Source organism: Onychostoma macrolepis, chromosome 05 (genome assembly GCF_012432095.1).
Source record: "Onychostoma macrolepis isolate SWU-2019 chromosome 05, ASM1243209v1, whole genome shotgun sequence".
Lineage (NCBI taxonomy): Eukaryota > Metazoa > Chordata > Actinopteri > Cypriniformes > Cyprinidae > Onychostoma > Onychostoma macrolepis.
In genome coordinates this window covers 3,893,269-3,916,360 of record NC_081159.1, presented here as the reverse complement: position 1 = coordinate 3,916,360, position 23,092 = coordinate 3,893,269, and the positions used below count along the sequence as shown (strand labels likewise).

Below are 23,092 nucleotides of genomic sequence, written 5' to 3'. Positions count from 1 at the left end.
AGCATTTTACTTTTTAACAGGGGTGTATATAATGGTCGAATTTGTTCCTTTTCATGCTAATTTAATAATAAAAGAAATTTAAAAATAAAAAATAAAAATAAAAAAACTAAGCTGCATTTGCCAAATCATGATTTCTGTTTATTATTATTATTATTATTATTTTGGGGATAAATATGAACTGGGCAATGCTTTTTTTGTTTGTTTGTTTTGAGATTCACCCTACAGTATCTGTGAACCGACTACCTTTGGCATGTAGGATAGCCACTGTAGTATAGTTAGCACCCCTTCGAAGTCATCTGGCACGATGTTGTGTGTCACTCCATTGTTGTGCATGATCTGAACCCCTCCCAGTTGGTTATTGGAGGTGTAGACTTCACGACCCAGCACCTACAAAGAAATACAGAATTAAAGAATTCAAGACTTAAATCACTGAATTAAAGTGCCTTCATCTATTCTCAAGAATAAAGGAAACACAGCCCACAAAAACATTTTAAGGTGTGACTGCAGATGTGAAATTCCACACCTTGTTTAGTGCCCCAGCCCCAGTCAGGATGATATGGGAGTTTTCCACTTGAATTACTCTTTGTCCTAGACGTACCAGATACGCACCAATTCCTATAGCACGACATGTGACCTAGAGGAACACAGAATGATTACTAGATGACCAAACCATAGATGATATATATTGCATATATAATAAACATTGACATTTCGTTCTTGGCACACTGTAAATTGTTTGATAAGATTATTGGTACATGTTAAATCTTACCATGCTTATGGTGATGACTTCCTTATAAGCCTGAGACGTTTCTCCAGCTATGGTGCCAGAACCCCTCAGATTCTCCACTCCAAGACCGTCTTCCTTCCCTATGATGTCTGTGATGATGTACCTGAGACATTATTTGAACACATAAGAGGCGATGAGAGAGAGAGGTGTTTGGGTATAGGTCTTTCTGTGCATACTGAAACCAGTAGGGCTTACCTGGACTCGCCTCCCTCCTCTACATGGTGACAGTGGACAGAATTAGAGGAACTGATGCGGGTGTAGTCCTGAGGCGTCAGATATAGGTACTTAAAACCCTGCAGGGGCAAAACAGAATAATAGACTTGAACAAAAGCTGTGTAAACAAAGCAAAAATGCATCAAACATGATTTATAAAATGAAAAAACCCAAGAAACATAACATTAGCGATTTTACAGCAAAATTAACACAAAACTCCCCAGCCAAGCACATTAAGCATTCGGTCACCTTATAAGGGTCATCTGGGTCGATCCAAGCCACTTGAAACATGTGGCGGATCTCCTCTGCCAGGCCAATTCGAGCTCCACTATTGGCTGCGATGTAGACACGTGGAATCCCTTCTGCTCTGGCCAGCTCCGATGCCCGTAAAAAAAGCTCATCCTCCTGGGGCCCAAATGAGCCAATCATATGGGTAATATCATTACAGATCACAATGATATCTCTGCCCTCTGGGTACTCTGGAGTCTTCATTTTCATGCGGAAAGCCACCATGCCAATCTGGAAAGGGAGGACAAACAAATGACTTGCATAGAGCTCATCCATTTACTTCATTGTTGCGAAAAAGTTATTTACATTTACTATCTTTTCTTTACAAGGTAAATTATTAAAATGTAAACAAGTTTCATAATTCTGATTGATGAACAGCATTCTCCTACAATCCATAGAGAATTAGTCCTGTGCAAGAGAAAATCCCTCAAAGAATATGGTGAGAATGCATTGATGCACCTCATTGTCTCCTGGTAGTCGGTTCATCTGCACAAGTCTCCCCTGAGAATCCAGGACCAGTTCATTACACATCAACACGTCTTTAGGGTAGCTGTCTCCTGGTCCCCAAAGCTTAAACAAAGCCTGGCAACAGAAAGAAAAGATAATGGGCTAATGTCAATCCAACAATACATTCCAGAAACAAGACTGCCACAATCACAGTGAGAACAGGTTTAATCTTAACTGAATCACCTCACCTGTCTGAACATCTCAGGGAAGTCATAGACGTACGTGGTGCCAAGGGTCTGAGCCTGGAAGCGTTTGGCCTGCAGTAAATCTTTTGTGACATACGGTGTGTTGATTAGCATGCCGTGCAGTGGACCTTGCTTGTCTCCAAACGACTGGAACATAATCTGCAGAACATTAATACACGCAAGCATTTTACAAAATCCTTATTCTTAACCCTTATTCAGTAAATTATGAAAAAATGGAGAAGCCAGATACTGTTGTGTACAGTAGGTGGCCTTGGAGTTAATACGTTTGTTGCACCGTTACAACAGCAATATTCAAAGCAAATACTTGTGAGGTAATCTATTCTAATACAATCTGTAGTTTTTGATTTGATTTCTGGCCTGTCTAGAATTGCTCAACATCAAAGTCTCACTCAGTGGACATACCGTTTCGGTAATTTATTGTTTACAGTAATGCAATACAGCTTTTATCTGCTTGAATGGGGGAAACTTAAGACTGAAACCCTCAAGACCATGACCATTTTTCCTATTTTTAGATGGCCAAGCTAATGTGGCAATCAGTAGTAAATCAGGTTCAGTTGGCAAGAGGAAATGCAAATGCACTTTAGAGCACAGACAAATAGAGATGAAAGCACATATACGATATTGAATTAGCCACTGTTTGTGCAAGCTATACTCAAACTACACGGTCAGCTGAAGAAACGGTACAGAGTACAAAAGCATATTGATAAACACAGATCTATGAAGCAGCTGCTGCTGTGTCTGAGCTGATGTACCACTGAACTTTTCTGTTCTGCACTTGAGCAGTGACTCTCAAAAAACAACTGGGTCAGATATCAGTCTACGTACCTTTGAAATCCGTAACTGAAAAAAGAAAAAGTAATTCCTTCACACATTTATTCCTCCTTGACTACTCTGTGTTATGCCAATGTGTCATGTGAATGTAGATTGTACCTGTCCAGTGGAGGGGTCAGTGACCTCCTTGTATAGGCTGATGTCCAAATAGTAGCCGGACTCATTGGTGAGGAAGAGGCGGATGGGAATGACATCTCCATTGGTGGTGAGGCGGATGTTGATCTTCAGCTCAGCCTGGAGAACGCGTAACTTCCACAAACGACTACCATACCGCATCACCATTGAGCGGACGGACTCCTCTATCTGTAGGAAAAGAAGACAGAGCAATACAGCTCAGGAACACTAGCTATGATTTAATACAATTAAGAGTTAAAAGAAAAAGAGTTTTATGTTTTTGAATCTAACCTTTGAGGGATCCATAATAACAGTGGGTACAAAATTGAGAAAGATGTGATTGCAGTCAGTACGAGCGGATATGTTACTGAAGGCCACTTCAAGCTCATCCATCGCTTCCAGCAACAGCCTCTCTCCCTCATTCTGCAGGTACTCAAATGAGGCCTCCTACAGAAAGAGTGAAAAAAAAAAAAATTAAAAATATCAGAAACACTTTTTATAAAATATAGATCATATATAAAAAATACCCATCAACAACCTACGTTTTTTATTATTATATGAAATAAGAACCTTGGATTTCTGGTTTTACATTTAGGATTTATGCATTAGTATTAACATTTTAACATCTATTGTCAATTGACTTTCAATTGCCAAGTCTGAAACAAGTGTAAGTTGGAAGCAATTTGAGACATAATGTACATCAATATATAAACTAGCATTAAAAGCTTTGGGTTCAATAAGTTTTTTTTTGTTTGTTTTTTTTTAATTAAAAATTAATACTTTAATTCTGCAAGAATGCATTCAATTTATCAAAAGTGACAAAGACTTTAAATTGTTGCAAAAAATCTTTTTCAAATAAATGCTGTTCTTTTAAAATTTCTACACATTTTTCAACAATGAAATATGCATCACAGTTTTCACAATTATACACTAATAATAATAAATGTTTCTTCAGCACCAAATCAGCATATCAGAATGATTTCGTGATGATTGTGTGACACTCAAGACTCGAGTAATGGCTGATGAAACATCTTTGAAAAACATTTTTTTTTAAATTTGCACAAATATGTGCAAAAATTCTATTCAGGATAGTCAAATATTTTAAGATTTATGCCAAGGGTTATTCAAGCATGCATTTATTATGTTGTCCAGTTAGAATAATGTAATCACATAAGTTCTGACCCAAATATTCACACTGATAAAATAAAAGACTGTGAAAAATGAAAAACTACATGTTGCTATAGGTTGTATATTGTAGCTTCATTTCCATTAAATATAATATTTCATACCGTCTAGTAGTAACATTGGTTACCTTGGTGATGAGGTCAGAGTGGCGAATAATGGCTCTGATAAAGAAACGATAATCTGTGACCTCTGCCCCCTCTTCCACACGAGCAGCACCCAGGTACAGTTGCATCCTGTGATGGGCACAGGGAACGGCTGTCAGATCAAAGTTACGCATACGATTCAGCTCAAGCTGGAAGGCCAGAGCAGGCTCCAGGTTACGGTAGATTCTGTCTTCATGGAACTAAAGACAAAAACAAGGACAATGTTCAGGTGTTACTCTACAATGCACATTTTAAAATGATCGAATCAACAGATGCATCACTTACTTCATCTCTGGCCCTGAATGTGAAGTACTTCGGGAACTCCCGCTGAAGGGGAAGATTTATCATTTTTCATTTTAATCTTTTTTTGATTGACAACATATTTTGTCATTTGTCTATCTGAGCATTCACCTTTTGAGCAACTAAAAATGTGATTCTTCTGATTCCATAATCATAGAGCAGAGTTTTCTGAAATGAGGCACAAAGAGAGTTAAGTCATGGAGCAGCACACACAGCTAAAAGGACAAGCCTTTAACGTACTTACTTTAGAATTAGCAAAGGCAGTGAAAGCTTTGACTAAAGCATCATCATCTTCAGTGTCTGCTTGTTTGATTGACACATTTATGATGTGTATGGGATTTTCCTTCATGTTCTGAAACGGAGACAGACCATATGTACAGTGCGATCAACCATTAACTAAATATTGTGTTTCATAGAAAACTTAAAAGTCAAATGGGTTTGGAATGACATGAGGCTGAGTAAATGACATTTTTTATTTCTGGGTGAAATATTAATGTTTGTTTCCAGGGATGTAACGATGCAGCCCTAGATGTTTGACAATCAATACAAATACGTGACGATTCAAGTTGGTTGAGACATTAAACGAATCGCAATACAATTGAGTTTATATGAATGTATCTTTGAGGGGAACTGACTGTCTTTCGTAAAGTTTAGATGGTATTTTCTTTTCATCTCGCCTCTGTATAATGTATATTAAAGTGCTGCTTTCTTTACAAACGCCACCTTCTGGCAGAAAGTGAATTTGCGTTTTCATTCAGCCCATCTGCTGTTTTTGTTTTTCGTGCAGATATGTTTTATGTAGTATAGTTTCACAAAACTAAAGTCAGACCATTCTGTTTTTGCTTCAAATTTTGAAATTAATCTAATTTAGATTAAAAATTGCTCATGCTGCACTGGCAAAGACTTAGTTTGTTTATATGAAAAAAATTATTTATTTATGTTATATATTTGATTTGGGGTTTGTTTTAAAATTTCAGCTAAGTTTTGTTATTTGACCCATTTCAATTTCACAAAGAAATGTGCAGCATTTTGTCCAAGCAATAATAAAAGGACACCTTTAATAATTTGTCAATTATCTCATTTTGTTAATAATTGTGAGAAAAGCATATTGCGAAATCAGTACTGTGAATCGTATCACATTGTGAGTTGAGTGAATCGTTACATCCCTATTTGCTTCTTCTCCTAACTCTGACCTTACAGCTCTCCCCATCACAGAAGGTGGAACAGCCATCAGAGAACAGAGAACTCTCACAGAGTGGATCCGCAAAGCGGCAGATCACTTCATCAAAACACCTACAATACAATCAAACCACAGATCAGATCTTATCTTCCATTATATTAACCATTTAATCAAGAAAAAAAAAAAAAAAAGAAGTGAAGGCACCTTTTGAAGTGTTCAAAACTATGGAAGGCGACCATGGCTCCCATCCTCTGACAGGGGGGTGACAGCGCCCCCTCCAGGAAGAGCTCACTGCCCTGACGACGCATTGTTTGAAACTCTCCCGTATCATTCACAGGAACAGACAATCTGAGAGGGAAGAGGACAGTGTGTGTGTGTGTGAGTGCAAACAGGCAAAAGTAGGGAATTATGGGTACCAATTATGGGCAAAAAGGCTAAACTAATGGCACTGCTTGTGCTAAATGATAAAAGCACAAGTTTAAATGCAAAATACTCAGTGATCTTCCTGATGGTCTCAGCTTGAGCAAAATTGGATTATGTGGCTCATCTAAATTAAACAGGCAAGAGTTCAGGAATGATTGGTAAATGCATTCCACATTTTAATACTGCGTTGACTGAAAGCACATTTAAGACCAATTTAGGATTGTAGAATTACCCAATAAATTGACAATTATCTGAGCCATTAAATCCAAATTAAAACAATTAAAAGGAATACCCATTAGGCTAAAGTTCTTCAAATCATTAAACAGTCGCATCCAGCATGCATTGCTGCAGACATACTACTGTATGTGGTTCTGTACAAACAAGGCTGACTGGTTGCAGGGAGGAGCTGTACTCTACCTGTTCAAAGTAGGACTGCTCCCTCTGAAATGAGAGCAGGTGAGTTGTTAGCATTGGATTGTCATCCTCTAAATTTGGATCTCTTTCTATCATGATTATGTTAAAACCAATCTTAGTAGAAATATGTGTCTATAAAAAAAATCAAAAAAGATTTTAATCATTATTTATCATTAGGTTGAAAATTAGCAAGCAAATGTAACTGTAAGGGAATCACTTTTTGCATTTTATGAGAAAACATCTAAAGCTACAATTCTTATACTATTCATATACAGAACCCACAAAAACAAAAATTGTGTCATCATTTACTCACCCTCATGTCATTCCCAACCTTTATACGCTTCTTTCTTATGTTGAACACAAAACAAGATATTTTGAAGAATTATGAACAAACAGTTGTATTGACTTCCATAGCAGGGAAAGAAACTATCGAAGTCAATGGGGACCATCAACTGTTTGCTTACCAGCATTCTTCAAAATATCTTCTTTTATGTTTAACATAAGAAAGAAACTCATATAGGTTTGGAACACCATGAAGGTGAGTAAATGATGACAAAATGTTCATTTTTGGGTGAACTATCCTTATAACGTGATTCAGTGTGATTGACCAATCTGCTTTGACTTCAAGGAAACTATATTTTTGACTTTTGAAGAAATGTAAATATTTCTATAAAGATTGTGTGAATATTTTATGGTTTTGATGCTTTAATATTTCAAGTCAACATGAAAAGGTGTTCACAACCCATTTTACTTCCATAATGCGACATATTTATGATTATTAAATTTTGATGAAAGATGGACAAAAAAAAAAACCCAAGACGACAACATTTTTGATGAATCATTCACAAATGAGGACAGGAATGTGGAGAAAAGTAAACAGGGTCAATTTTGATTTCATGTTGACTGATATATAAAAAGAAAGAAAATGATTCAGTGTCTGTTTTAAATCATTAAAACCTGTAATTAAGTGTAAAACTAACTGCAATCTAATCATTTATGTACCTTTTTCTTTCATACTCAAAACAAGTTGATCAATCACCCCAGCGTGATGGTGTGAAATCCATTTGCCCCTGTGCTGTGCTCAATACCATCTCCCAGTATAGCTTAGTAAAGGAAACCCAAACCAGGCTTTACACCAAAGTGGCAAGTTAGGAGTGTAAGAAAGAATCTGTTTTTGTGCACTCTGTTATATATTACTTCATTAAAGAGATGCTAAAAAATAAAGAGCTTATTACGTGGGTTTGGGCACGGACTGGCTCAATGAGGCGTTAGGCTCTCTTTCAGAGGAGAGATACACAGAAAACAATGTCAAAATAGGAGCATAAATGTTTCAGGGGATCATACAGAAACATTCAGACTAGAAAACAGTTGTACTATGTATCCAGGTTAAATTTTATTGTTATTCTATTACGTGAACAGTGTGGCTTGTTAAGCACCACAGCTCAGTTCATTAACTACCATTCATAAAGATCATACCAAAAGCTTCTATAAGCAAAAAACTAGGTCAGAACAATCCCATTGTGTGTATTTTGAAGTCATGGGAGTACACTGGAGATTTCAGTATCTGGATCGTATTTGTAAGCCCTATTCAGTATATAAAGAATCTACATGTGGTTGCTGCTATACCTGTTAGGGTGGGATGATGGTAACATGAACTGGAAATCCACTGCACATGTTCCATCCAGCAGCTGATGATGCTGAAGGCTGTTCAACTCATACGCTATATATCCCCTCCGTACATATACCTGAGGAATTCCCACACAATACATTGGAAAGGCCTGACTGCATACCACTAACATTTGGGAAGAAAAGGTCAAGCTTTACTGACCTCTAAGGCAGCCATGCAAACCACCCGATTGTTGTGGTAGAAGAAACTGGGCAAGACATCGAAGATGGAGGTTTCAGACAGGATGAGTTTCTGCAGATGCAGAATTTAGATAATCAAATGTATAAAAGTGTCAAAGCAGTCAAGACAAAATAAATCGCCGATGCTGTACCTTGAGGTTCTCGGGACAGAACTGATGCCCATACATATCAATAGCTGATAAAAGATGGATTCCACCTGGTTATGTCTGAGTTCATATGAGGGCAGATGAGAGGCAATCAACACCTGAAGAAACAGAGTTGTTATTGGCAGTGTACTGCTTAGTGCATAATGTGTTGTGTATACTGTGTGCTGCCAACTATTATTTTTTTCTAAATAATAACCATTATAAATTAGTATGCTATTTTGTTATTACATGACTAAACAATATTCCAAGTTTTATTTAGAGCGTGACGTTCTGTTTTCACAAAATTTAGCTTTTTGTGTAAAATGTAACTTTTGGCTGATAAGATGCTATACTGGAAATGGAAGGGAAACAGTATTATTTTAGAAAAAATGTTGTAGGTCATGCTATGTGCATACTTTACACAGTATACACCATCAGTTTTCCAGCAAGATTTTTTGAAAAATATTTTTGAAAAAAATACTGTAAAAATACTGTAAAAATGGGAATATTGTAAAATATTACAATTTAAGATAACAGTTTACTATTTCCTTAAAAAACAGCAGCCATTACTCTAGACTTCAGTGTCACATAATCAATGTTGAAAACACTTTACATACTGATAAAATAGTACAGTACAGTATGCCAACATTAACACATAACTGGAGTTCAAAGATCACACCCCTTGAGGTTCATACCTGTCTGGCCCGAAGCGCTACTTTAGAGTTCTCCATTTTACTGAGTTGTGTGAGCTCATTTAGAATGACCATGAGCTCATCAGTAAGAGTCGGGTCCCGGCCACAGAGCTGGTCCTGAAAAATATGTTGCATTATATGAAAAGTTGTATCAATGAAAAGTTACTCCTACTTACACATTCTGTTGCTATTTTCATAATGATTGAGTGGAATCAACCTGCAAAGCCACAGCTTAATAAAATAAATAAGCACTGTTAAATATTTCGGAAAAGACCTTACTATGAGCATGGTGACTAGGATGTTCTTCTTGGAGACCTGAGCATGAGAGAAGATGCACTCCAGTACTGGAGTCATGTCAGGCTTGTACTGCTCTCTTAGGTTGATGACACATTTATCATAATGAGCTGTCATGAGAATGAGAGAATTATAATTTTTGTTTTATTAAAACAATTTTCAGGTTTATGTCCTTTAACTTTTTCCAGATATATTTGGGAAAAAACTTCTGAAATCATCTTCTGTTTGCTCTGATGTGAAAGAAGCATCAAGATTACACTGGGAGATTTACCCTGCTGAAACTGCATCTCCACCTGAAGGTACCGTCTCAGAAGATCCAGCACAACTGATTTCATATACCCCCTGATGCCACTTCGGTACCTAAAATGATTAAAAACAGGTGCATAGTGACATTTTCTAGTTAACAGAGAAGTCTTTGGGTATCTTAAGATAACAGCTGAGGTAGAATCAGCCTGAGTGAGTCATCAGGCAATTCTCACCTTTGCACCAGTTGCACAATGCTTTGAGTGTTCATGAAGAAAACCTCTCGGTCAGCTTTCCTTTGAAGTGTAGCAGCATGGCTGTCAAGTATGTTTGCTATCTGGAAGTGTTGATTGAAAACTGATTAAAACTGTTTTTGCCCCCACAACTTCAATAATGCACAGTATCTCCGCAAAGAGAATCTGTCATGTATTATATATATTGGCATCAATTAAATTTGCTAATTTCAAGTTACACTTGACTATGTAACACTGTCTAGAGATATGAGCACAATCTATGTTCCAGATAAGTATATTAATTTCATCACTCACCCTTTGGCTGGGGAACTGACAGAGCACAGAGGTAATGTTACTGGCGTACTGTGCCATGACCTTTCGAATGGCCTTCTCCACGGTAACTGGTATACGCCCTGCCACGCTGGTCATAATCTCCTGCAGTTCAAGAAGAGGTAAAGATGGATCCCGAAGAGTCCTCATCAGCGTGTCGAGCCACTTTTTCAGCTGCAATGGCATACCGATAGTTAACAGACCAAACTGCACACTGTTGTCATGCTACTTTGAGTCCGATCGGTGGATCAGTGTTCTGACTTTTTGACTGAAGTATGGCTCCAGAAGACAGTATCCATCCATAATTTTCACCAGGTTCTCCAAAACACTGTGGTACACTTGGTGAAGCCTCTCCCCTACAACAGGTAAAGGCTCCTGGGATGGTAATGGCTCTGTATTCGGCTTTACCTGATGGAGTAGACTGAGAATTAGTACTTCTCATCACAGATGGCACTGGTAAAAAGCAAAAACTGTTGCCCCAAAAATTATTTGGACTCTCAAGCATGCATGAATTACATTATCTAATGCACTCATGCATTTTGTATCGGACCAAATTATGCTACATATTTTCACAGAACTGACTTCATTTTTCTTTTTTTACTTTTAACCAGCTGATTTCAAGGTGATTTTTATCAAGTCACATTAATTATGAACATGATACACTAACATCTGACAACCAGAAGGAATCAAAATATTCTTCATTTTGAACAGTTTCACTTAACAACTAATTGCCACTTTACAATAATTGTCTTATATACAGCAATCACGTTCATACAGTACATTTTTAAGTGTAGTCAAACTGTCCCAATACATCTTTGGGCCAACCAGCTAAACTATGGGACTATGAAGTTTTCAACATTTGCCCAACACTCTTAACACTAGCATTCTCTGTTCTATTTCTATCCTATCTACTTGTTTTCTTTTTATTTATTATTAAAAAAAAACTTGATACCTGCAAGTGCACAGGACTTGCATATTATTGCTCTTTTGTTGGTTTGATTGCTCCTATTGTCCTAATTTGTAAGTCGTTTTGGATAAAAGCGTCTGCTAAATGACTAAATGTAAACAGTAAGTGGATTTGATCATGTGCTTTATCTTGTGAGGAGAAATTATAGACGAATCACCGGATGAATACAGCTGGGGTCATCCAGGTCCATTCGGGCCACTACACACCCAGGCTCTAACACTGTCCCTGGTCTTTTTAAAAAGTGAATGCAACCTGAATGCTGGACATGCAGGGTCATCACCATCTTCATGACCTGTAAAAAGACGGCAAAAGCAAACAGCCACTCTAATAAGCAATTTAAAACATCTCTGTCAGTGCCACATAAGGTCATATACAGTATAAGAAAAAGTGCATTCTGTAAAGAGAAACTGCTACCTAGAAATGTAAAATGCTTTGCTTCATCTTTACCTCAATTTCAGCATAAGGCTGGGTAGCCAGAACATGAGAACCATCAGCGACTACATGTTGCAACAGCTTGCCAGCAGAGGGCGACCTGAGCACCGTAGGGTCTCGCTCTTTCTCAAACACACACGTTTTGTTGCCCACTGTGATGCGGTAGCTACACATCATATGACAAAAGACCAAATAAACATCAGCTGGTACATATGAAAGTACACTGTGGTATACAGCACAAAGCCTCTTCTTCTCTGACCTGTCAATCTCCTCTTTCAAGTAGGTTGTGTAGCTGCTGCCACCATAGGAAAGTAGTAGACCGCCATCACTGAGTCTATGGACATCAACTTCAATATCGGAATCATTCATTATGATAACATATGTGGTGGGAGACTGGCGAGCCACCTGTACCACAGACACAAACACACACATTCACGTTTGTTAGTCATGAATCAAAAGATGATCAAAGGGATTCTAGTGTTTTTATGTTACCTGTAGGCAGTATTTGACTCCATCATAGATCAGATCAACATTGACTGTGTTGACGAGACTAGCAGCAGGCAACACCTGACCCCTGAAACATCCAGAAATACATTCAAACACAGAATGCTGTAACGTTATAGTAGTTTCTTTGGGTTTTCAATGCCTTAGTGCCCAAGTAATGGAAATACCTCTCCAGTGAATGCAGGAAGTCAGACATGCTCTCTCTAAAACTTGCATCAGCAACTTGTAGAGCACCGCATACCACACCTAACATGGTGTCTGGCCTCTCCACCTAAAAGAAACATACAATAAAACCAATGTCACTTTACTATAAATGGCTTCAAAGTTAATTTTGCATGAGAGTAAAATAAAACAGAGTTCCTAGAGAGACTCTGTCTTGATTTGGGACAGGTTTGGGTCTTACCTGCACTTTCTCTGCAATAAGGTGATCCAGCCAGCCAGTATCGATGTCATTGTTCCTAAAACTCTCCGTCTCTATTAGCTTGATGAGATACTCCACTGTGGTTCTGAAATCCCCTCTGATTGACAGCTCCTTCATGGCTACCACCATGTTTCTGCAGGCCATAGGAATAAAGACTTTATTAAAGCCTTCAAGTCCAAAAGACATTAAAGTCTTTAAAGCATTAAAGACTTCATTCTATTGCTAGTCTCCAGGAACTCACGAGATGGCCTCTTCACGGTTCTCGCCCCAGGAGAAACAATGTCCAAACTGAGAGTCTGCAAACTCGTGTAGGCCTCCGGTTGCTCCTACACTGAAGTAACCCCACACGTTCTTACTGCTGCGGAAGTTCAGCTCCTGAACTGTGCCTGAGCTTGGTTTAAAGCCCTTATGAGGACATACATGACCAATAAATGAATCAGGCAATAAACTGCTATAGTAAACTTCAAAGACTACAGCATTAATACTAAGCTTTTAAAAATACATAAAAGATACTGTAATTACGCAGGAGTATCTAAAATGATACTAGTGAATTAATTTAGACGAGCAATCTTTTTGCATTATTAGACAATTTTGGAAGATATTTGCATACAAATAAGACTGAGCATACAACGATTTTGCAAGAAAGTCTCTTAAGCTCACCATGGATGCATTTATTTGGTCAAAAATAGTGTGAACAGTAATACTGTGAAATATTACAATTTAAAATAACTTTCCATTTTCAATGAAATTTATTCCTGTGATGGCTAAACTGATTTTTTTCAGCAGCAGAAATTTAATATGCTGATTTTGCAGCTTAGAAAATATTTCTGTAACACTTTACTTACGTATAATGAATTAAAAAGGGTTATTAGAGTACTATAATTATTCATAATGTGTTGCAATACAATATATCTTGTTGTAAATAATTATACCCGAATTTAAAATGCATAGTGTAACAATGAATTTATAAGTGTTATAATATATTTAATGTGGTAAATATTCATGAGATTGTACAATGCATTATAAGGCGCATTACAAGGCATAATTAATGCATTACAACTACTTTACGTAGTGTTACCAATATTTCTTATTATTATCAATGTCGAAACCTGCTCACTTCATCTGGGTTCTCACTGGTGATGCGTGCAGCTATGACATGTCCTCGTGGACAGGGGATGCTTTCTGGAGATTCAAAGTTAATAGGTGTGTCTCCCCACGGAGCTTCACCAAACAGGACACGGATATCCTTAATTCTGTAAAGAGGGATTCCCATTGCTATCTACAGAGAGAAGGTACCAGAAGATTATGATCAGCATTTGAGAATTAACAACAATAACAAAATATGAAAAAAAATATGGAAATAAGAGGAGTCGGTCCTGTTACTTTGCAGTGAGAATCTCAAAACTTCACTATACTACTTACCTGTAGCTGTGCAGCAGGAAGGTTAACATCAGCAATCATCTCAGTGCAGGGGTGTTCCACCTGTAGCCGTGGATTCAGCTCCAGGAAGTAGAAACTTCCATCCTCAGTGAACAGATACTCCACTGTACCAGCACTTACATAGCCCACCATTTTAGCCAGACGCACTGCATACTGACACACAGAGCAGAAAATAAATTGTGCATGCCAATATCAACACCATTGTGGAACAGTTCCCAAAACCAAAGGCTGAGAAATAATGATAAATGAACCCGATCTAAATAGAGCACTTTGGTGTGCATCGCTCCGTGTTGTGCATGCCAAATAAAATCAATCAAACCAACCAGCTACTAGCTTATGGTGTGAAATTTACAGCCCAAATTTAGAGCTTATGAATGGCCAAAGGCAACATGGCCAGAAAATATTTATAGATTTGTGCCTCACCCTCTCCATTTGCTCAAAAGTGGTGGTGGAGACAATGGTAGCAGGAGCTTCTTCTATGATCTTTTGGTGGCGGCGCTGGATGGAACAGTCTCTGCCGAACAGAGAGATAGCGTTACCGTACTGGTCGGCCAGGATCTGCACCTCCAGGTGGCGCGCATGTTCGGCTAGCTGCATGATGAAAATTGGTGAACCTGGCACCTCAGCCTGCACCTGTATTGAAGAACAAACACACCGTGACACTGTGTAATGAAACTGAACCTATAACTACACAAAATAATGAAGTTACATCAAAGCACTGTGTACCTGTCTGAAAAAGCTGGGAAAGTCTTCCAAACTGTCCACTTTTCTGATGCCTTTCCCTCCACCTCCCTCTGATGCTTTTATTACCACAGGGTAGCCAATCTTCTCTGCGCTCTAACGACAAGAAAACACAAAATTAGCAACAAACGAAATCAAAACTGTAACATCAATGTCACAGTCTAAATTCCATAACTGATTCTGTAGCGAAAATTCACCGCTAGACCCTCGTCCACATCTTTAACACAGCCCTGCACATAAAGTTCAGGTGGAACACTGATCAAACAGCCATGCCGTTCTTCTTCTTCTGCCCATTCAACCCTTAGACCTGAAAAAAAGACAAGGAAAGAGGGATGAAGACATCACAATGAGAGCTCTATCAACAGCTCATGGCGTGAACGGGATCTCTCACCAGTTCCACTCCAGGGCAGGGTGGGGATTTCTGCACTCTGAGCAACGATGGAAGATGCCACCTTGTCTCCTAATGCCCACATGGCTTTACTGGAAGGTCCTGAAAAAGACAATCCCATCAACACCCTTTGTCCTCAACTAGCAAGCCTAAGCTGTCTAAACAGGTCTTAGATAATGAGATGAAATACCTAGGAAAGATATCCCTGATTTATGGAGAAGCTCTGGTAGTTTGGGGTTCTCAGAAGCATGACCCCATCCAGCCCAAACCGCCTTATAAGAACACAAGACCATCATTAATAATGATGGAAAATACACATCTATGAGACAGATATTGGACAGGCTGTACCTGCACTGGAATCCTTTTGGCTATATCCACAATCATCTCAACATTGGCATAGTTGTTGTTATTTGGGCCGCCGGGGACTGGCACATAGTGATCAGCCATTTTAATGTATTCTGGAGGGGAAAAAAACGGTGTGAAATTTAGACAATTTCTAAAATAAACGAAAACTGGAAATGAATGCCTAGAACCAATGATTTATGAAATAAAATATGAGATAAAATTAAATAAAAAAAATTAAAAACAAAAATTAAAAATAAGTGAAATTAAATAACATAAAATATACATATACAAATAAAATTGTGTTTCAGGTTGAACAATAATTTTTCTTGATTGTTAACCTGCGTTTGCTTTCAAGTCTTCAGGTGTGACCATCACCACAAAGCGAATGATTCTCTCATTACGGAACATTTCATAGGACCAGCGTCGAATTGAACGCATGCATTTAACTGCAGCAATGCCATTATTAGCAATCAGAACCTAAGATGGGAGAGATATATTCATTTTTTTTTACAGTTGTAAATGAAGTAAAACAACATACACATAATGGCATGACTCTAACCTTGTCTATAATGTGGTTTCCTCCAAAGCGAGTGACAAACTCAGCTGGGGAGGCAACAGTGAAATCTCTGTGCATGTCCATCTTCCTGTGTTCTTTGCCCTTTTTCAGCAGATGGGGGCCTGACATGCTAGGCCTACAGGCAAAAAACATAATTTTTATTATTTAAACATGTACAATACATTTCAAAACGGAAGCTGGTTAAGGCTTCAGTAGCTAATAATGTAAAGTCTACATGAATGGGAATGTAACACGTGCAACACGTTGCTGTAACAAAAGTTTTATGTAAGCTTTCACAAGAAACATCAACAAAGCAGCATCTTAGCCAATATAAGCATATTAAACGTTACAAAAACAAACATACAAGGTAAGAATCCATCAAATCAGCATGACTTCTTGAAGTCAACTTGATCCGTCCGTGTGAAAAATGTTTCCTCTACTGATCTGGCCTCTGTACTCTCCACCTCTGTCAAAGTGTGCTATAATATAAATGCTCACACAAGCAAATCAGCCAATCACAGCTTAATGTGTTATCATAAATGCTAGAGACAGTACTGACTAACGCTTTACTTACCCCTGAACTGTAGAATGAGTTTACACTTAAAGTTGCAGACTCATGTCTTTATGCAATTGTGAATGTATTGCAATTAATGTACGGTAAAAGGATCACATTTAATTTTCTGCAGTCATCAGTGGAAACAACACTCTGAGATGCTGACTACTATCTTTTAAATGTGTCACTTGCAAAAACATCACCCATTACTTAAGGCAAAGCATGTTACCTTTTGTAACACAGAGTCGCACCATTCAATTCTCGAACACAATATCGATATTAATAGTAACAATGTCTATTGGACAATATCATGACGACTAATAAACATAAAAATTTATATCATTTTGTCTAAATAAATGAAAAATAAAACACTAAAATCATTTCAATTATTTTAAAGTGTTTTAAATTTAGGCATCAAAAAACATATGTATACTATAAAAATGAAAAAATGAATATTCATTTGCTGAAAAGATAACATTTAACAGTGCTATTGAATTATTGCTGTTTTTAAAGATTAATTTTAAGAGTGTTAAATGGCAAAAGTAATCTAAATATAAAAGTAAGGGATTTGAGCATGAACAAATACATTTTTCAAACAGACATATACCAATTAAAAAAAAATCTAGCATTGGCTGATAGAAAAAATTGTTACCTATGTAATGTGTATCCCTAGTAGCATACAACCTTTTACAACCTAATGCACTCCAAAAACATATTTTTCTGAAAACTGCATGCTTAGTAAAAAGACCTATTTTTTGTAATTGTCTCATTTTGTGCAGAGAAAAAAAAAAAAAAAAAAAGTCAAAGATTTTATTATGCTTGTCTGAAAATCCTTTTGACGATTATGCTACATACTGAGACTTCTGTTTTCAATTATCCAGCATCTTAACTGCCCACAAACATTGCATTTGTTTTTTTCTGTTATCTGAAAACTGCATGTAGCATCAGGGAACTTTACAAAAATTTCCATTATCCAGATCTCTTTTGTTCTCTGCTCTTTGAGCTTAGACAAGTACTTGAACTCAGAGAGACAAATGCTAACATTATCAGGTTATATTACGTAACACTTCATGCACAGTGGTGTTTGAACAGTCTACATTGCGCTGTGCATTTCAGCGAAATCCTGCAAAGTTCCGCATTCCAAAAATCTATTCCAACAGTACGGTGCAATTAAGATAAACTCACAAGCTGCTGTGTTATGCTACGCTGCTAGTAACAACTACAGAAACCACACCCCTTTTTTTACTTCCAGTGTACTATTCTTGCCAAGAACAAACTGTACACATACAAATGGGAGCTTCTAGAGGACAGAATGAACAAAGTGCATGTTTGGTCTGGTACCAACCTTTTGAGGCACTGAAACCAGTTGAGTGCTTGCCCTCCTTCTCTGTCCATGGCGAAGTATCAGATGATAATGCAGGAGAAGAAAAACAACATCTAATATGTTTTATGTTCCCTCCCTTTTCCTCTTTGCTCCCTCTCATGTCCCCTCCCCCAAGTCAGTGAGGACCTCACTTCACCACCACATGTTTAAAACATGCTAACTTCTCTGCAGGCAAATAAATGCAATTCCTTGCAAAATGCCTGTTAAACTACAAGTTTCTGAAGGTTTATTATCTATAATCGGTGCAAATATTTTTTGGCAAATAAATTGCAAATCTAGCCATGTTGAATGCATGCTAGAGAAAAGAGTTTTCATTTGTTGATTGCAGTTTGCCAAAGTACTAAACAGAGTAACAGGTGATTGTTCACCACAACCAAAGACAGATCTGTCTCAACAAATGTCACCACAAGAAAAGATCTGTGTAGACAAATGTCACCAAAAGAATGGCCTTACCTTTTGGCCTGTAAACTTTCACTTCCATTACGGGAAAAACTAAATGCGTGTGTCCTGCTCTGGATTATCAACCTCTGTCCATTGGTTCTGAGTGAGTCCACCCAATTGAGCCTATGTCAAGTAGGTGACTTGTTGAAGAGGACAACAACGTTCCACAGATTACACATGAAGAGCCAGAGACCACATCAAAACATCTTGTCCCAACACACCCCTAAATATATGTATAGGATATTTTGTGTCTGAAAGCAATCTAGGAGAATGTTTTTTTTTTTTACGTTGAAACGCAATGAGAATGTCTCTGAAAGTCAACATCAGGAGCATTGCTTCCATTAATAGTACAGAAATGTGCAGCATGTCACTTTAACAGGTGACAAGCATGAGCAAGTCATGTGATCACTGAGAATGACCATGTGGCTGTATTTCTGGTCCATAACTCTGTCCTGTTTGACATTGGACTCTTTAATGTGGTGCACAGCGTACTCTTTAACTTAAAAAGATTTTAATTTAAAATGTACTGCATGTGGCTGCCATTAATTTCAATTTTTGCACTCTAAGTTTATTTAAATAATTCAGCATTACAATTTTTTTACGATTGCAAGGACACATTTATTAATACTTAGGTCACCTTTTTCAAAATTCTTCACACGGTGAGCACAACATCAGTCTATGAGGGCTAAACTGTGAATCATTTATCATTGCTTTGGCACAAAATGCATTCATTGATGACATCTGTCAAATTGCATTAATTCTTTTATCACTCTGACATTAACTGCACCAAAACGTTATGTACTAAACAGGCCAACTTGCACGTTTACATACTGTTTTCAAAACTGTTAAACTTAAGTTCAAACAGTAGAGAGTAACATTCTTGTTTCCTAAAGAAATTTTACAAAAGAAAACATTACATAATGCTACCTGTTGTTAGTGTTTTTAGGTCGTTGTGTTATGAGTGATAAAGTGTGTTTGTTTGGTGAAAACCTTTGCTAGTGTTATGTGTGACATGATTTGAGACATTATCACCAAGTGTTTTGGTAGTTTTAGTGCATTTTGAATGTGAAATTAACTGCTGGGTCAAGTTGAAAGATGGTTAGGAGAACTGTGTGAAGAGTTTTGAAAAAGTGACTTTAGTATTGAGAAATGTGTCCTAGCGATGAAAGAGCAAATCTCAAGACTAGATCGCATAAATGAACTAGTCTATTGGTCTATTTATGAGTTCATGACAAATAACATTTAAAAGAAAAAACCCCCAAAGATTTTAAGTTAAAATGTACTGCAAGTGGTTGCCATTCATTTCAATTTTTGCACTCTAAGTTTATTTAAATAATTCTGCATTGTGACAAATAGTCCATAAAATGATAAATGTATAATTATTAATTATTATAATGCTTCAATATAATTATAATGCTTAATAATACTTCATGATAAAAACTAGATATGATAAAATCAGGTTTAACTTTATAATAATTTCAATAGACTTCAAAAACTATCCTTCCCTTTACAAAAATATCACCCTTTTTCTTTCATTGCACAGCTTTAAAACCTTAATGTCATGTCAAGAGCACATTTGCAGCTTAAAACCTCATGCACACACAATCAACAATAAAACCTCTCTAAGGATACTCACCTCAAACAGGCTGATGGGTTCAGGGGTGGCACCAATGCTGATGACGTGGTAGGTAGTGTGTTAGGCGTCTCTGTGCTTTTGGGCTGAGGTTTGGTGGCCTGGCCCATAACCAAAGTCTCATCATCAGAGGAATTATCCTCAGAAGCTCCCAGAATAAACTTCATTCTCTCTTTAGCCTGAACACTGGAACTGAATTTGGGCCTATCTGGCTTCATGGGAAAAGTGCTGGAAACAGCTGCTACTGTGCTTTTTGATTGGTCAGTGGGATCACTAGTAGTTGATTGAGGAATTTCCTCATTTCCTGTTGTAGTGCTTGCTGATTTCGGGCCCATTGGAGGAGTGTGTTCCCCTGAACAGTCTGTGGTGGGTGTTTGTGATGGCATCTCTCTTACCCTGTGGACCTTGATGATGTATTCAAATGGGCTATATAAGTAAGAGCTGACAGCAGTCGCATATATACAAATTTAAAGGCTTCACATATGCCTTTTTGTAGGATGAGATGATGGTTCCTTTTATTTTTGTCCCGAGTTTTGTAAGTGTTCAACTGCAAAGATAAAGAAAAAGCATGCCACAATTAAGCTATCAAAAGTGTGCACAACACTAGATGGCATCAGTGTGCAATATTATGATGCAACCAAAACAGTGTACAAAATGTGCTCTTGTCTGATATTAAAGTCTTTGGGGTGAATCATTCATTCATAGGTTATACTGAATTTCTAAATAAGATATATAGCTCATATATATTATATTCTCATGGCCATGCAAAAATTTAATTCATAGAGGAACTGAAAATATTTTAACAGTTCTATTAGCGTAAGGAAACTAAATTCAGAGCTTTATTAAAAATCATTCTTTTTAACTGAAAAAAGCTGAAATAAAATAACATACAATTATTAGATTAAAAATATATTATTAGATGAAAAAGAATATATAATTCCCTGGAAAATAACTGAAATAATAATTTTAGGTTAAAGTAATAAAATGACTAAAATGAAATAAAAATAAAGTTAAAGAAAGTATTAAAAAACAAAACCTAATAAGCGCATAACAAAATTACTATGCAAAATTAATGAAAACTGAAAATATTAACATTTTAATAAAAGCTAATACTGCTAAATACTATAATGGTATATAAACAACACCAAAATAACACTGATCCAGTGCACACAGCAACCGTTTCAAACAAATGCCTTCACACAATCAGGAATGTAAACATAAAAAAACGTGGCCACGTGCAAAGCCCACAGTTAATAATTAACATATTCAGTAATAACTTCTCAACGAAATAAGAAACAAACTATTAGAAAAAGCATTTAAGTTTTAGAAAACCGATAGGATTCTCAAGAAGAGTTTAGCTCAGTCAAACCTTTGAGGGAAGCAGTCAGTCAGTGTCCAGACCTTCTCTGGTAATGGAATGTGTGCACATAGTACTCAATGCTGTTCTCTTTACAACTGGCCAGAAGACAGCCACAACAGTGCCATTTAACGGAGTGGACCCTCTGTAAGTGTATGTGTGGGATCTAGGGGAAAGTTCAGCCTTGATGGTAAGAAATGAGGGGCAGGGAATGGCTCACAAACAACCTATGAATATAGTAACTACAGCATCAAAGGTCAGAACACGTGTGATGTGTAACCGGACCCAAACGTCAGTACCACACATCCAAAGTAACCTAAACATACTCTTTGAACCTAAATTCAAGGGCATAGGAGATTTCTCTGCCAGTAAAACTGAATAAAATTCAAATACACAGTATTTCTGTAAAAAAAACGATTTGAATACATGTACATTTCAATACGTTTCCATCTTAAAAACAGCTTGATTACGACGACTGGCATCCTGGTGCTGTCAAACGGTAACAAATTCACGGATTTTATAGTGACGAAGATCCGGTTCATTAAAATTCCTATAGCGAAGGATTTTTTGTATGAATAATAATTAACGTTAACTTAAGTCATGCTGTCGTTGCATTGCAGCCTTCCCAGTGAGGCAAGCTTAGGCTTATCAATATTAATTAGGCCATGCTGCTTTTGCTTTGTATCTTTCCTCAACTTCCTTACTGCCTTTGTAGTAGTAAGAAATTATGAATATTCATTTAAAATGTTACTATGCCTACCAGGCGAACGTCACGCAACCTATTTAATATTCATAAGTTTGAGCCTTGGCCATAGTTAGAGCCGTAGATTTCGCGTCTCGTGGCTTTGCGGGTCAATGTAAACAACAAAATGGGAGGATATCTCAACCCGACAAAACTTGCATAACCTTAAAAATGTTTATCACAAAAAACTTGAATAAATTGTCTGTAAAAATTCAGCTTTAACGGCAAACGTCTACACGAGCTGAGACCGTTATTTGTCAACACATCTAACGTTACGTGATTTTGTTGTTGTTGTACTTACCATCGTCACTGACTCCTACTTACAAAAGAGCAACACATCTATACACAAACGAACTCACTTTTTGGGTTTCTCCTGCATATATGTGTTCGTTTTATTCTGAATACATTGTGGTTCTTTGAAAGTTTGTTTTGTCGCTCTTCCGTCCATGACGTCTGGCTGCGTCATGACGTTCTTCATGCTGTACACAGGACCGTCTTCCTGAATTTATTTATTAATTTTACATGGGTCCCTAAAACACAGGGTCAGTTGTTTAAATAATTAATCTAAAATATATTTCTCCTGGTAAATTAAAAAAAATATAATATATATATATATATATCCTTGTAAATTTTATTATAACACGACCATAATCCTGGCCTATTTTAAGTTTAAAAATTATATATATATATATTAATATTATATTAATATTTAATATTTTCAGTTGAGCAAACATGATAATCATCAAAATATCACTCATTAAAACAGCACTTATCATAAACTCTTAAATTAGAAAAAAGGACAAGAGGCACTGCA

At 37.0% G+C, this 23,092-nt stretch overlaps 1 protein-coding gene across 1 annotated transcript in view; it reads right to left on the bottom strand.

Moving 5' to 3' along the window:
- acacb (acetyl-CoA carboxylase beta) overlaps nt 1-22,243 on the bottom strand; it is a 29,114-nt gene extending 6,871 nt beyond the window's left edge. The window contains 46 exon segments of the mRNA XM_058776979.1: nt 244-387; nt 524-634; nt 770-890; nt 983-1,080; nt 1,250-1,519; nt 1,748-1,870; nt 1,984-2,139; nt 2,932-3,135; nt 3,238-3,393; nt 4,259-4,474; nt 4,560-4,601; nt 4,686-4,742; nt 4,819-4,926; nt 5,768-5,867; nt 5,959-6,102; nt 6,595-6,618; nt 7,827-7,868; nt 8,218-8,336; nt 8,420-8,509; nt 8,589-8,638; nt 8,641-8,701; nt 9,278-9,391; nt 9,554-9,678; nt 9,840-9,928; nt 10,048-10,148; nt 10,360-10,548; nt 10,636-10,782; nt 11,499-11,633; nt 11,789-11,939; nt 12,033-12,178; nt 12,266-12,347; nt 12,445-12,548; nt 12,681-12,831; nt 12,940-13,103; nt 13,816-13,977; nt 14,121-14,291; nt 14,562-14,771; nt 14,865-14,975; nt 15,077-15,186; nt 15,271-15,369; nt 15,458-15,539; nt 15,616-15,725; nt 15,951-16,089; nt 16,172-16,304; nt 20,183-20,726; nt 21,549-22,243. Of these exon segments, the coding sequence (XP_058632962.1) occupies nt 244-387; nt 524-634; nt 770-890; nt 983-1,080; nt 1,250-1,519; nt 1,748-1,870; nt 1,984-2,139; nt 2,932-3,135; nt 3,238-3,393; nt 4,259-4,474; nt 4,560-4,601; nt 4,686-4,742; nt 4,819-4,926; nt 5,768-5,867; nt 5,959-6,102; nt 6,595-6,618; nt 7,827-7,868; nt 8,218-8,336; nt 8,420-8,509; nt 8,589-8,638; nt 8,641-8,701; nt 9,278-9,391; nt 9,554-9,678; nt 9,840-9,928; nt 10,048-10,148; nt 10,360-10,548; nt 10,636-10,782; nt 11,499-11,633; nt 11,789-11,939; nt 12,033-12,178; nt 12,266-12,347; nt 12,445-12,548; nt 12,681-12,831; nt 12,940-13,103; nt 13,816-13,977; nt 14,121-14,291; nt 14,562-14,771; nt 14,865-14,975; nt 15,077-15,186; nt 15,271-15,369; nt 15,458-15,539; nt 15,616-15,725; nt 15,951-16,089; nt 16,172-16,304; nt 20,183-20,565 (5,844 nt within the window). The 5' untranslated portion in view covers nt 20,566-20,726; nt 21,549-22,243.
- Nucleotides 22,244-23,092: the final 849 nt, after the last annotated feature.